At 40.1% G+C, this 15,422-nt stretch overlaps 1 protein-coding gene across 1 annotated transcript in view; it reads left to right on the top strand.

The window, feature by feature from the left end:
* Positions 1-3,462: 3,462 nt before the first annotated feature.
* LOC133455373 (chondroitin sulfate proteoglycan 4-like) overlaps positions 3,463-15,422 on the top strand; it is a 29,665-nt gene continuing 17,705 nt past the window's right edge. Inside the window, exons 1-10 of the mRNA XM_061734368.1 lie at positions 3,463-3,653; positions 5,978-6,141; positions 6,697-7,791; positions 7,880-8,287; positions 8,375-8,496; positions 8,627-8,735; positions 9,634-10,959; positions 12,999-13,091; positions 13,401-13,898; positions 14,914-15,048. Coding sequence (XP_061590352.1) covers positions 3,590-3,653; positions 5,978-6,141; positions 6,697-7,791; positions 7,880-8,287; positions 8,375-8,496; positions 8,627-8,735; positions 9,634-10,959; positions 12,999-13,091; positions 13,401-13,898; positions 14,914-15,048 — 4,014 coding nt within the window. The 5' untranslated portion in view covers positions 3,463-3,589. The remainder of the gene's footprint in view (positions 3,654-5,977; positions 6,142-6,696; positions 7,792-7,879; positions 8,288-8,374; positions 8,497-8,626; positions 8,736-9,633; positions 10,960-12,998; positions 13,092-13,400; positions 13,899-14,913; positions 15,049-15,422) is intronic.

Below are 15,422 nucleotides of genomic sequence, written 5' to 3' on the forward strand. Positions count from 1 at the left end.
GTGACTCAAAGTGATTCACACCTCTACACACACACATACACACACATACACTCAAAGGCTCTATGATGTCCCCAAGCAAAAAGTGGCAGCTGCTGTTCACAGCATCAAGTTACAGGTTTCAGTGAAAAAAAAAAAAAAAAAAAAAAAAAAAAAAAAATATATATATATATATATATATATATATATATATATATATATATATATATATATATATATATATATATATATATATATATATATATATATCTGAAAAGTTCCCCCTTAACATTTCAACAGGCGCCTTTGGAGATGTATCACACACACATGCACACATAAACAACAAAGTGTGTGAACAGTACAGTATAGTTTATGAGTCAAGAAACATTTGGATGCCAGTAAGGGTGATGAAATGCTTACAGTAATGACTGGATCCAGCTTTGTGCTATGATCATATCACACACACACACAAACACACAGATTTGCAGTCCTCCACCTCCCTTGTTTTGATATCCTTAATTGTTTCCTGTTGGGTTTTGTTGAAAATATGATGATTGTCAAGCTAAATACTGAAGATTCCCGAAAGCACAGAGCTGACAGGAAACATATTTTTGATTACTCTTGTCTCTTTCTTCTATACTTCCTTTGCATTCATTTGCTTTTCTCTCCAGCCCTTTTTCTTTCTCTGTTATTATGCAACCTACTCATAAATAGAACATGGATGTCAGCAGTTGCAGTATTCATGCTGGAAATGGCCAAAAACGCTCATACTGGCATGCACACAGGCCACTAAGCCTCCTTCCATAAACTTTTTTTTCCTTCTTTTAAGTCCAGTATGAAAACACAGTGACTCATTTATCTTGGCTGCAGAGTCAGATAATACGATGGCTCTTTGTTTTTCTTTTCCTAGTTTGTTTTTCTCAAATGTCAATAGATATGAACCAAACTCCTTCTGAAAACTGCAGCTAATGCGTGTGCCAACATGAGAATGTATGCCAACGCATGTAGGATACAAAAGGTGAGGAAGGAAGGATGGAGACAAGGGAAAGGAAACAAAAGGAGACTGCTCTCCACAGAATTGTTTTTTTTTCTCTCTTCTTTACAAGGAAGCCGGTTTGGCTGACTGTTTTCATTACATGTTCACTTGCACACACTGAAAAATGGAATAAGAAGTTGGGATCTGTTGGGTTTGTCCATCCCCATGTGTGAAATGTTTTTGTTGTTTTAGCTGCTGCTGGAGTCAAATCAGTCCCATTGCCCAGTCTTCCTGCTCCATGCTGTTTTCCTTATCCTAAGCCAGGTGGTTCCTGTCCTCTACCTTGTGTTGCACCAGTCATGTGGCTGTGGGCGCTGCTGTCAGAGAGCCATCAGCACTTTGCAGCAAAGCAGGACTGTTTTCTGTTAGATATTTGAGCACAATTCTGCTGCTTTCACTGCCAGCAGAAACGGAAGCTTAAACTAAGACCCATTTTCTCTTTTTCATTGCGTTTCATTGTTTTCTGTCTTTGCTTTTCTTGTTTTCACAAAAACAACACAGTGAGTCCCAGCTTTTTCACTGATTCCAACAGAGTAGCACAGTTTACAAAGCAGGAAATCCCCAGTGTGGTGTGTTATGTAAACCAGTTATGTGAAAGCGAAAATCAAACCACAACATATGTTTTACAATGTAGAACTGCCTCTTTTGCATTATAATAGCTCACATTTAAATAAAATGGTATGTTTAACTTCAATTCTTTGTTTGAAAAGTGAATTTTTCACAAGATATTAGCGATTCTTTGAAGGTTTCATTTCAAGATGATGCATTGGATGACACTGGCCTGGTATCATAACAGTAGCTTCTCAGCCAGATGAAGTCAGAAAAAAATACAAAATGGGTTCATTTAGATGATTTCTTGAAATATACTAGTACCTTAAAGGAGGAAAGAAAAAACAGTTGATAGAAAAAACCTGGTCATCCAGTATGTTCAGGTAGTCTAACATAGTTTTTTGAGCACATAACTAAGCCACATTCCCCAAGTTTCTTAAGTTGTAAGGAAGCAGAACAATTTCCACTGACAAGGATCAAACATTATCCTTAAAAATGCATGTGAAAAGTTTAACTCTTTTTCAAATTGATCTCCAAATAATTCTCGATTTGGCCTTTTATCTGCAAGTTGGCTGTAAAGATTTTTCCAGGCCAAGAGACAGAAGTGTAATCCTCTCAGCGTGGGATCTGGGCTCATTAAAGCCCACCACCACTCCCACCCGGAGAGGACCCGTAACCAGCTGAACTGTGACCCATTTTGGGAGTGACTCTTTCATTTAAGAAACAGGGCGGCAGCCAGGGTCTGTTATTCAGTATCCTGGGAACTAAACCTATACACAGTACCCATCTCAAGGGTAAGCCAAGCTGAGTTTGAATGAGCTCTGATTCACATATTTCCATCAATCAAAACATCCATTGTGCATACTCTCTTATCCTTTTTTGAAAGGTTACCAGAGCTGGACCCCGTCCTAGTTTACACTAGAGAAGAGACACTATATCCTTAATTATAATAACATTTTGATGGAATTTTTTCCCTGTGTGTCAAAGCAGAGAGAGAAAAAAACTACTAGAACAGATTTCATGACATTTGGTATAGTGCAGATAGGGGAACAAGATGTGGCTGCACAACCTGGTGGGTTTTTTTTAATTATTATTATTAAAACACCTAAATATGGCATTAACCAACTGGCGATGTTGAATGAATATGGAGTAGAAAAGGAAGATAATTGATCATAAAAGGAAATTGTAGTGTACTATTGCCTTTAGAATCAGAATCAGAATCAGAATCAGAAAAGGGTTTATTGCCAAGTTTTCACACGAGGAATTTGTTATGGGGATTGGTGCAACACAATACAAATATAAAAACAAATATATAAGAGATAAAATAAAATGAAATGTATAAACAATAAAAAGTATAAACAGTAAAATAAAATGTAGACCGGAAATGTACAAAATGAGGTTTTAAAGTGCCGGGTGAGTCTGTACAAAAGTGACTTAGGAACTTAGGATAGGTAAAAAGTATAGACAGAAATGTACAATGAGGTTTGTAAAGTGCCGGATGGTGGTTTTAAGGATGGTGTGTGGGAAATTCTGTAAAACAGAGCAAAGAAAACACACTGAACAATGGTCTTCTGTCAATGATGTATGTTGTTTCTCGCAGCACAGAGAGCTTAGACGCACCGGGATGTCTCCAGCAGTCAAACACCACCTGAGATCCGGTTACAGTCTGCCTGAAACAAGACATTCTGTCATGTAAACAAAGCGTGTGTATTCCTGTGAACCCTCCTGTCCCTGCGAGCTGCAGCACTCCCCTCTTGTGTTTCTGTCTGGTACTGACCGCCTCAGATGTGATGGGAGGATGTAGGCGGAGCTCCACCTTGATTCTGCTCTGCTCACACACCACAGGCAGGTAGATGGTTTGAAAAGCTGTAATCCAAAGCCAGCTGAGCACATACGAGCAAGTTGTCATTGATGGGAATGACGTGTAGAGCCAGAGTTGTACGCTGAAGATAATGGACTGCACAGTCAAGCAGCCAGATGTTGCTCTCAACTAAATCCAAACTGGAATGAATAAGAATCTAACTAACAATGAAAGCTTTCTTGGCTGATCTGTTTCTACTCCTGCTGCTCTCTTCAGGACAGGTTTATGGAGGTAAGGTGTTGCAGAGAGAGGAAAAAAGTCCTTCCCCTGCTTTAAACTGCTATACATGCATGCATTTATTAACTATTACACAAGTTGTTGTTGCTTTTCTAAAGTGCATTATATTAAAGTCTCCATAAATGCAATGGCAGCATAGTTGTGCAAGTGTTATTAAATTCCTTCGACTTACTTAAAATTTGTCAGACAGTTGTCAGCTTATTGTTTAATCCGGTCTGTTAGTGTAGACTGGTGACATATGGCAATACACTGGATTATATTTTGATTTAATGCATGCATTTGCTTGTTTTGATCCAGCAATATGTCTTGGAAGCATGCTTCACCTTTCCCTAGCTACAACTGTGACATTTTGTGAAAAAGATGTGGAACAGAAAACATCTGTCTTGTTCTGCCGATGTAAAACCACACATCTCATAATGCAGGGGATCATGAAACCACCATAGGTATTGGTTGGGACAGGGGGGGCATATCACTCTGTCATTCATGCACCGGACGCAAAGGGCCTGCATCCTCATTCAAGGTGTCTGTGAGTGTAGGAAGATTATTAATAATCCAGTGTCCAGATTAGAGATTCATGGGCCCACATTGGTTATGTGCTACGGTGACAGCGGGCTTATGGGTTTATGCAGAGGGGGCTGCTGACCGAGTGCTTCTCTTCTACACATACTAACAGAATTTATAACACACGTGTAGTCCTTGCAAGCAATCAACTTCTAAACTAAAGATAAGAAGGTGTTAAGAAGGACAAGAAAAAAGTGAAAAACAAAACATACGGTAAAGGATACCAGTGCAGGGTTTTCTTAGCAGAGAGAGCTTGAGTTTTCACAGGGAGGAAAAGCGTGTTTACCATTCTATTACTACTGATAAATGGTTTAGATTTACCTGGGAGTGGACGTCTGGTTTGTGTAACGTGTGAATGAAATAAATAGTTTTCTCATGTGTGCACAGAAACCTTTCATAAGTAATCATTTATTTTGGCTTCAGTTTACTAACTATATTGTTTCACTGACATATCAATACAGAAAATAGTAATCTACTGGGTTTTTTCTGTTTTTTTTTGTTTCTGTTTCTTTATTTGACTTATTTAATGCGCCTTAAACTTCTGTATTGTTGTTGTTATAACCCCTCTAAAGTGTTATGCTAATTGTTTCTATACCGTTTATTCCCTTGTAAAACCATCCTGACGGACACACACTTACACATCTCTCTGACCTCTATTTGCTCTGCGCTTCCACCAATTGACCATTGTTTTCCGCATGCTCCATTACTGTCGTTTTGTAGGTCATATCAATAAAAATAATGGCTTTACTTTTTTATTTTTCACAGTTAGTGTAAGGTATACCAGCCTAAATGCTTGATGCTGTACGCGTGCAATTTTATTGCATACATACACCATTGTAAAACTGAAGTGTTGATGATTTGTAACAATTTTACACGACCAAAGAGTGCTTGATAAATAGATGGAAATGCAGGGGAAATATTTTCTGCATCACACACACTGTAGTGCTCTACCTATGATCATTTTCTTCCTGCCACTGCTTTGGTTGAGTATTAAACATAACTGACATTGATCATCTTTGGATGATGTATCCTAATGATTTTCAAGACATCTAAATCCAACTTTTTTGTGCGCCATATGTCACCTGTGTGCCAAAACGGAGACGGACAGATGGATTATTGACTTAAAATCCCCAAAAATGTTGGATGGACGAGAATGTGGTTAAGACAATCAGATTCTTCTAATATCGTAATCTAGTGAATATTTCTGTTTTTACCATTTTTTTCCACATAAATTAAATGTTAACATGGTAGAGATTGAGTTCATAACACCTGGAGAAAAAAAAACCTAAATGCTTCGCAGGTTTGCAACTGTTGCAAGGTGATGTGCTTCCACAACAAACTTTTGGCTTTTAACGCCATCACTATGACAAAGACACCCTTTTATACATATTTGAGCTATGATTTTCTCATTCAAGTTCAACTGCAACACCCAGATAATGAGGTTTTAATTGTACTTTGCACAAGTGAAAAGGTTCATTCGCGTAATAAGGGTCAATAGTGAAGCCTAATTGGCATCAGGACATTTCAGTAGAAGCTGTTCCTGAATGCATTAGTTGCCATTAATTGAATTCAGATAAATGCTACAAAAGCACAAAGTACACCTCATTGACAAGTTAATCAATTGAGACTGATCGATTAGCGACTGACAAAATAAACACTTTTGACAAAATCACTGCATTGCAGTGGACTGAACGTGAGCTGGTCACAACTTTGACCTGAACTTCTCACCTACAGTATGTCCCTTTGCTTTGTTGCAGTTTCTTTCTATGGCAATGGCTACGTTCACCTGCGTACAGTGGAGAAGTCCCTTCAGACGTTTATCCATGTACGATTTCGTACTTCTAGTCAGACTGGAATGCTGTTTCTGGCAGCAGGACGCCAAGACTACTTGCTTTTGGAGCTGATCTCTGGACACCTGCAGGTATGGTAACACACACACACAAACAGGATCGTTTTTTTCAAATGTCCCAAACATTATGAGAGGAAATACATCACAACTTGGTGTCAGATTGCTTGCAGACAGAGAAAAAAGGCGGGAAAACCCCTGACATTGCCTTCATTTCAGAGCAAGTTCCTTCATGACTGAGGTTAAACAAAAAACAAAACAGAACTGCTAATGAAAGCTGGATTGTATTTGTGATTAAAGATCTATTGTTTAATGTTGGGTTAACAATTCATCTGATTCTCTTCTTCATGTGCACACCCAAGAACTCCATCCATGTGATATAATCCATGTGCTGATTTCTTGCCTCTTTTAGTCTTACAATTGTATTTTCCAAATTTGGCCTTTTGGGTAAAATAAATGTCTGACATCTATGACTCGTGACTGCCCAATTAAAGCTCACAAATGTTTGCTTAGACATTTCCTTAAGTGCATTCGCCATGCTTGACATCCCTCATTAATGTTGAATACCCTGGACAACCACAGCCCGATTTAGCCTCTAAGATTATTTATTATGATCTTTGTCTTCGTTAGGTCCGTCTGGACCTGGGCTTAGGTGAGCGTTCTCTACGATCAGTCAAGGGAACTCAACTCAACGATCTGGCATGGCACACGGTGGAGCTGAACCACACACAACATAATATCATCATGACTGTTGACCAAAACTCTCGCACAAGCGTCAGAATACCAGGACCAGATCTGGAGCTGAGTGTGGAAGATGGGCTGCTTGTTGGTGGGACTGCTGGACTGAACCATTCCTACCTTCTCAGTACCTCAAGAGGGTTTAGGGGTTGCATAGATGAAGCTATCTTCAATGAGCATAGACTACTGTCCAGCCTTAGGTCATATTCTGGGGACAAAAACATCAGCAAGGTTTCTCCTGGCTGTAGTCCACAGTTTTCTGCAACAGTAGGAGATCCTGTGGGTTTTTCTAGCTCTAAATCCTTCATGTCTCTCCCTCCATGGGAGGTACTTCAAGAGGGGGTGTTTGAGTGTGAACTTCTCCCTTCTGTAAAAGAAAATGGCATCGTCCTGTACAGCGCGGGTAGCAAAGGAGGATTCGTAGCTATTGAGATCAGAAATGGTCACGTGGTGGCTTCAGTGGCAAATGGAGAAGGGAGTAAAGCTGAACTGCACTCTCTTACGTACGTCCACGGAAACCACACCTGGTACCCCATCCAGCTGCACCTGCTGCCTCATAGTGTCCAGATGAAGATAGACAAGGAGTTGGTGAGGGCCAGCCTGAGTCAGGAACTTCAGATCAGCCAGCTCAAAGGGCCTCTCTTCCTCGGTGGACTGAATGAAGAAGCTCTTGTAGAAGCAAGCCGCGCAGGAATGTCTTCTATTCCACCTGAAGGGGGGTCCTTTAGAGGCTGTCTCCAAAAAATGAGGATAAACACTCAAAAAACTGGCTTACCACATGCCACGGTCAGCGAAGACATTACTGTGGGCTGTAAAATAGAGTATGGTCTGAAGACGGGGACAACTTCAAGTCCAACATTGCTTCCTGAGGTTGAGGTTACATCTCCACAAGCAAATACAGTCAAGAAGAAACCTAACTTTTTGTTGCTTAGAAAGCTGGAAGTAGCCGAGGGAGGCCAAGCGCCACTGGAACCCAAACACATGAAGGTAAAGCGTTTCTTCAGATTGTATTTTTTGTTACATCTTCTTGGATATTATTTGATAAACCTTTGATTCTGTTGACAAACTTTGCCAGGTCAGTCTGGACTTCCGTAAACTGGGCATGCATCCATCCCAGTTGATGTTCCGGATCGTGGAGCAGCCGGCTCACGGCCAGATCCGGTTGCTCAGTCCAGACTTGGATGGGACGCTGAATGAAGGACAGGAAAGGACTATAACAATAGGAAAAGCTGAGAACGACCAAACGTTCAGTATGCTAGACCTGTGGCAGGGTCGAGTGATGTATGTCCACGGGGGTTCAGAGGACCACAATGACTCCTTTATATTTTCAGTCTTCTCCAGCAATAAGAAGGAACTCCCTATATTTCTGAAGAGCAACCAATTGCACCAATTCGATATCAGCATAAGTCCCGTAAATGATGCTCCTGTCCTCAGCCTACCGAAGGGACACATGTTTACTTTGCTAGAGAAGTCCAAACGACAAGTAGGTACATCAAGATGACTGGATCATTTGACTATTTTTTGTAAATTCAGTATAAGAATGATCAAAATCAATCTGCAATGCCCACAGCTCACAACAGACATATTGAGAGTGTCAGACCCTGACAGCAGCCCTGATGAGCTTGTATTCAGCTCCATGGGGAACCAGGACACTGAAGCTGGGTACCTGGAGCACCAGGATTTCCCTGGCAGGTTGGTGTAATATAAGTTGGTAACTGCAGATGGCTGTGTCAATGCATGTAACGAAAAAGAAGGCGTGACATAAAAAAGCAACTTTAGGAGCGAAATATGGAAAATAATAGGAATGCATCTTTTTTTCTAGGCCCATCAACTTGTTCTCTCTAAATGATTTAGAGGAAGGTAAGATCAGCTTTGTCCACACAGGGGTTACTGTCTCCAGACTGGCACTCAGGGTTAGCGATGGGCAGAAGGTGAGTAATATAGTGGCTTTCCTAAGATGCTGTAAACTCAGAACTACATTCGACATATGCTTATTATCTTTACCGCAGAGAATGTTGATATTTTTAAAAGGAGGCTCAAGACACACCTTTTTAGTTTGGCTTTTATCTGATCTCATTTACCTAGTCTTTTTAGCTATTTATTGTGTCTACTTCTTTAGCTCTTTTATTATCTTTAAAACTTTAATCCATTTTAGTGACTTTTTACTTTATGTTATTTATTATTCATCTTAAGTTTTATATAGATTTCTCTAAAATTTTACACTTTTAGGCATTTCTTACTTTCTTTTAATCTTTTAGTTTTTAGCTCCAGTGTTTCCTCAGGGGGGTCGTCCACACTGGGAGGTGTGCCTGCTCCGCCCATGGGGGTGTCGTCATGGGGGTCCCTCAGGCCTGGGTAGCTGGGGGGGGGACTCCACCTTCTGTGTGGGGTCTGTCCTGGTCTGTCCGGGTTGGGGGGGTCCCTGTGGCGATGCTCCTTGTGGTCGTGGTCGGTGGAGCCTCTCAGTGTGGACGGCCACCCATAGGTAGTGTTTTCGTCACCTGGATCGTTAGTGCTAAGCCATGTCACCAGTCCACTTACTGTGTGTGTGTGTGTGTGTGTGTGTGTGGGCGTGTGAGTGTGTGCACATGTGTATGAGTGTGAGTGAGTGTGTGTGTACGCGTGGGGGGGGGGGGTCGTATGGAATGTTTTAAATTGTGTTTTTTATTGTTATTTTATTCTGCATGTAAAGCACCATGTGTTGCATTTATATTGTATGATTTGGTGCTATACAAATAAATAAAGTTTAAGTTTACAAATGGCATTGCAGAAGAGCCCAGACATTTAACTGATACATGGTTTTGCCCGTGTTTCCTCTCTTTTCTGCAGGTGAGCAACACAGTGGTTTTGAAGATCATGACAGTAGCGCTTGAACACAAACTGGTGAATAACACCGGACTAGAGGTGAACCAAGGCGAGGTTTCCACCATCACCAGCCGACACCTCGCGGTACAAGTCAATGTGGATGACGACACAGTAGAAGTCTGGTATGACATCATAGAGTTCCCCCAGTACGGAGAGATTCAGAGGTTGCACTCGAGTGGTGAGTGGAAACCGACAACAACCTTCCCTCAGAAACTTCTGGAAAAGCAGCGGATTCGATACATGAGCACCTATAACGGTCTTCAGAGTCAGGGCAACGTCACTGATCATTTCAAATGTAAAATCATCATTAATTCCCAGGCCAAAGAGGAGGTGGTTTTCCCCATAGTGATACGGCTGATTCATTTTAAGGTAACGCGAAGTAAGATGGAAGTGAATGGCCTTCAGACTGCTGTTTTAACTCCCGAGGACCTCCATGTGATTTCTAAAGGCATTAAACTCAGTGAGAGAGACCTCTACTTCAGGTTGTTGACATTACCCAAGAAAGGACAGCTTTTCCTGAACGGCAAACCTCTTCAAAAGAACTCAACCTTTAGCCAGAAGAACATCACTGATGGGTTGGTGAAGTATGAGCTGTTCAACAGGCTGCACGACGACACGAGAGACTCATTCAGCTTCCAGCTGTTCTCCGTGCAGGCCACCTCCACAACCTACGACTTCAGAATCAACATCAAAGCTGAGTCAACTGCCATCACTTTTGTAAACAGAGGCCTTTCAATCCTGGAAGGAGCAAGTAAAGTCATCACCAAAGACACTCTGTTCACTCACACAGCAAGTAATCGGGAGGTCCACTACAACATCACCGTGAGCCCCAAGCACGGACAGATAAGAAAGATCAACCTCTCCAACTCAACTTCAATTAATGATAATATTCTAACATTCACAAATCAGGACATCACAGAGGAGCGGATCATGTACGTCCATGATGACAGTGAGACGAAGCAGGATTACTTCAGCTTTCAGATCATTGTCTACAAACCACACAAACACACAAAGAAGGAGGAGCGAATCACAGCAGAGTACACCTTTAATATCACGGTGCAGCTCGTCAACGATCAGAGACCTGTCAGGGTTGTAGATAAAGTTTTCCATGTAGCCCGTGATGGCCAGAGGTTGGTGACCCTGAATGACCTCCGCTACCATGACGATGACTCTGACTTTGAGGACAGCTGGCTGGTGTACACACGCAGGGGGATTCCCATGGGAGAGCTGGTGCTGGCCGCTGATCCCAGTCACCGGCTGTACGAGTTCACTCAGCGCGACCTCCAGCAGGTTAGCAGTTTGTATCCTTGTGTGAAACCTTTGCTGATTCACGAAATAGAATCATTAAGTAAAGGTTGTATGGATTTATGAAGGCAAACAAAATGTCTGTAGTGAAGTTTGCTCTAAGATTGGGGGGAGAGGATGAGTTAGCCCCACTTTTCCAGGGTATCCTGTGTGATGTATGTGCTATTCCCAAGTATTTGATTTGATTTGATTTGATCTTTATTCATCTTGAACAAAACAAAAAAAACACACCATGCATCAACAACAATAATAAAGCACAACCAGTTTTGTTCAAGAAGGGACAGGAAGAAGCAAACGCTTATCTAGTCCGGCCCCTTCTTGCAATATAAGAATATCCGATAGATAAAAGAATAATAATAGCAATAACAATAATAATAATAATAACAACAATAATACATATATACAGTATTTACCCTTCTTCTTGACATATAAAAGTATATCAATATAAAAGTAATTAAAAGACAAGTGAGTCAATAATAAAAGTAGCTAAAACGAAAGGCATCAAGCACAGTAGCAAAGAAAAAAAGTCAATGAAAAAAAAAAAAAAAACAATCACCATAATAAAAAGTAGCTAAAAAAGAAAGAAAAGCATCATGCACATAAGAAAAAAGAGACAATGAAAAAAAATAAAATAAAAAATCATGGTCATTATAACATCAAATGATGGTAGTTCAGTATGAGAATCTGCTTATAGCAGCGTTTGAATAGCCTGATGTTCTTGCAGACCTTCACACTTTCATCAAGATTGTTCCAGAGTGTTATACCATACACTGAAATGCACATCTTTGATAAGTATTAAGTTATTTTACGACCTCCAACCCCAAATTCAATTTTAAACCTATCCAGTTCATATTTAGATAGATTTTGTTAACAATCTGAGGAGTAGGAAACTATGCTGAAATGCACATTTTCCAAATCTGATTTAAATAACGTATGGAAGTGGTTTCAAATGTATTTGCAATCAGATCTTCACAGTTGTGTCCCAGCGTGAATGTCCTGAGTCGTGCATAATGCGACACAAACATAAGCTATGTCTACCAGGACGACAGCGTGATGGCTTCTGAGAGTGAAAACTACTCAGTTCTGTGTTGATCCATGGTCTCCACCTGCCGGACGGTAGATTCCACAACAATAGTCCAAGATTACACAAAACAATACAGAGTAGCCTTGTCTTTCCTGTAACTTGTAACTATTTGGAACAATGGCATCTCACTGCCTTCTCTTCCTGGCTAGTTTACATCATTTCTATATATGTAGGTTACCATAGCAACCATGTCAATTAGGCAACGCCAGAGAGGACACACAGATCAGATCTGATCGCTTGCATCATATAATGGAAATGGTCAGTCAGGAAGATCAGATTCTGATTGGATATACCAAAAATAAATCAGATTTAGGCTGCCATCTAAACAAATCCTTACTCTTACAGGATTATTTGTTAGCCATATTTATGCAGCACAAGAGGGAAACTTAAGCACGTTCCCTTGCTCTGTGTTTGACTCTGTAGTCATATTGTAGAATGGTAAACATGGTCACATGGCTATATTTACATTTAAAAATGACAATATGTCAAAGTTTGGCATGACATGAAACAGCCAGAAAACCTGTTGCATTACTCTGCATGCTTCAAGATCCAAGTCTGGGCCTCCTCTCAACAAACTTGAAAAAACGAAACAATTTCTTCACTTTTGCCTTCAGTTGGTTAAATTCATACATTGAAATATATATTTTAGTATTGGAATTAAGAAAAAATGAAATATCACAGTCTGTATTGTGACCCAAGGACCATATGACCCTCAGGAATGTAAATGTTTAAGAACATGTTGGAGGATTCCCTCCCTAATGGTTTCATACTGCTCATCTTTGCTCATCTTCACTCACCTGCGCGGCTGGCTCTGTCACATTACCAATTTATGTAAAGATGAAAGAATGTTCTGTTCAGTACTTAAAGAATAATGACGTTTTTTGTAAAGATTGAAATCTTGAGAACTTTTCATCACTACTTCCTTTTTCTCTCATCTCAGAACAAAGTGTTGTTCATCCACAGCGGGGTGAGTTTTGGACGTTTTGTGCTTTTCGTAACAGATGGGAAACATTATGTTTCAGCGCTACTGGAGGTGAATATGATTTTTTAGCCTAATGTATTTGTTATATATTTGCCATTTATATTTTTGACATGAAGTGAGGCCAGAGTGATGACTCATGATGGAAAAGAAAGGAGAATGAATGTGGGTCTAATGACTGAACATCAATCGCTTTATTTCTATTTCATATCTTAAAAGGGTCATTGATTGGCTTAATTGTAGGGGGTTATCTGTTTGTATCAGTAGCTATATAACTAGATGTTATCTTAACCATTTGCATATCAATAAAAAGTAATGTGTTACAACTAATTGTCTTCCTCTTTGCATACCTGGCTGGTGCAGGTGATGGCTCAGGATCCGTACCTGCAGGTAGAGAACAACACAGGTCTCATGGTCCAGCAAGGTGGGATTACACTCCTGACTTCTGCTAACCTCAGCGTCATCAGCAACCTCGACATCCGAGACCCCAAGGAAGTGACATTTGAGGTCTTCATTCCACCTAAACAGGGCGTGCTCTGCTTTAGCGATGGACAGAAGGAGACCATAATAGGAACAGATGCCATTTCAGTTTTCACACAGCATGACTTGGTGGCAGGGCGCCTGGCGTATCACCACAGTGGAGGCCATGAGCTGTCAGACGTTTTTAACGTGACATCAAGAGCAAGAGAAAGGGAGCCTGTAAGGCGCCTGGAAAGAGGGAGGAGGGATGTACATCTGGATATTGGAGTGCCAATAAAGATATACCTGGAGAGTCATCACAGGCCGCCAACCGTCAAAATTAACCGTGCCGTAGTGGTGGCAGAGGGAGAAAATGTTTCAATTAGCAGGAATCATCTAGAGGTGAGAAAAAGTGGGTTTGTTTACATTTTTGCACATAACTGTAGTATTACTACTACTTTACTACATATTTTGTTCACTAAAGTTCACTAAAAAAATTTACAGTATTTTGTGCCATACTCACCGTTTCTTACTATTGTCAGTACTCGAGTTGTAAAAAAAAAATCAGGGGGGATGGTGGATTTTATCATATGGGGACAGATAATTTGTGCTGATTACAAATAATATATTACAAATAATATAATATATTACAAATAATAGCAGTGACCAAAACACCTGTAGAAATTCTGCAGGAATGACATAGCAGCAGTTAAATGCAGCCTTCTGTAAGCTTTAAATATCCACTGGGCTTACATCAAATACATCAAAACACAACAATAAAAACAGTTTTCTGAACTTATCAATATGACTCTGTCCTTCACAGGATAAATAAAATGGATCACTGCAAAAACTCAAAATCTTAACAAGAATATTTGTCTTATTTCTAGTTAAAATGTCTCATTTTAGTAAAAAAAATCTCATTACACTTAAAACAAGACTCATCACTGGAAAAAACAACAATTTTCACCTGTTTCAAGTAGATTTTTACTTAAAATAAGTAGAAAAATCTGCATGTGGAACAAGATTTTATTGCTTGTAATGAGAAGATAAATCTTGTCCCATTGGCAGATTTTTCTACTTATTTCAAATGAAAATTTATTTGAAACAGGTGAAAATTGTCAAATAAGTTATTTTTCTGGTGTTATTCTTCTGGTGATGACTAAATGTTGAAATAGCAGTAAAACCACATTCATTGATGAAATGACATAAGAGATGGAAAGGGGGGATGGCAGTTTTACAGGGGGATGATTTTGACCGTTTTTATTTCAGGGGGGATGCCATCCCCCCTCATCCCCCCTCAACTCCAGTACTGACTATTGTTGCTTAATGATGTCATGGTGAAATATCATTTCTACTGTAAGAGGAATGGTTTGTTTCTTCTGTAATATTTGCAGATCTTTTTTTTCGCCCCCACCAGGTGGTTCATGTGGACAGCCAGCCTTCAGATATAGTTTTCACCATCCAAAAACCTCCCGTGCTGGGCATCATTCACAATTCATCCCAGAGAGAAAAGCTTCAAAACATGAATGGAGAACAGCAGCCCCTCCATAAGGTACAGTCAATGGTGACCCCACTTTAAATAGGTTTAAAAGCTGGGTCAATACGCTTTAAAAGCTGGAAACATTTCAAACGTACCCTGCATGGAACAGGATACAAACTTACTCTGTCTAAATCTGTCAGTGACAATTTGGTGCTCAGTAAATACTGTACACAGTGATCAGAGTGACTTTGCTGCAATCAGCTTCATACACAAATAACAGGTGTAGGAAGAATTTGGATAGGAAAAAAGTGAGTCGTGGAGAAAAAACATGTAATTGTGGTACTTCAAGTTGATCTAGCAAGCCAAGCCAAGCCAAGAAAAGTTTTGCGGAGCAACACTAATGCTTTGAATAATTTGCATAGATAGAGCACACCATGGATTTCTGC

The sequence above is a fragment of the Cololabis saira genome, chromosome 11 (assembly GCF_033807715.1).
Source record: "Cololabis saira isolate AMF1-May2022 chromosome 11, fColSai1.1, whole genome shotgun sequence".
NCBI lineage: Eukaryota > Metazoa > Chordata > Actinopteri > Beloniformes > Belonidae > Cololabis > Cololabis saira.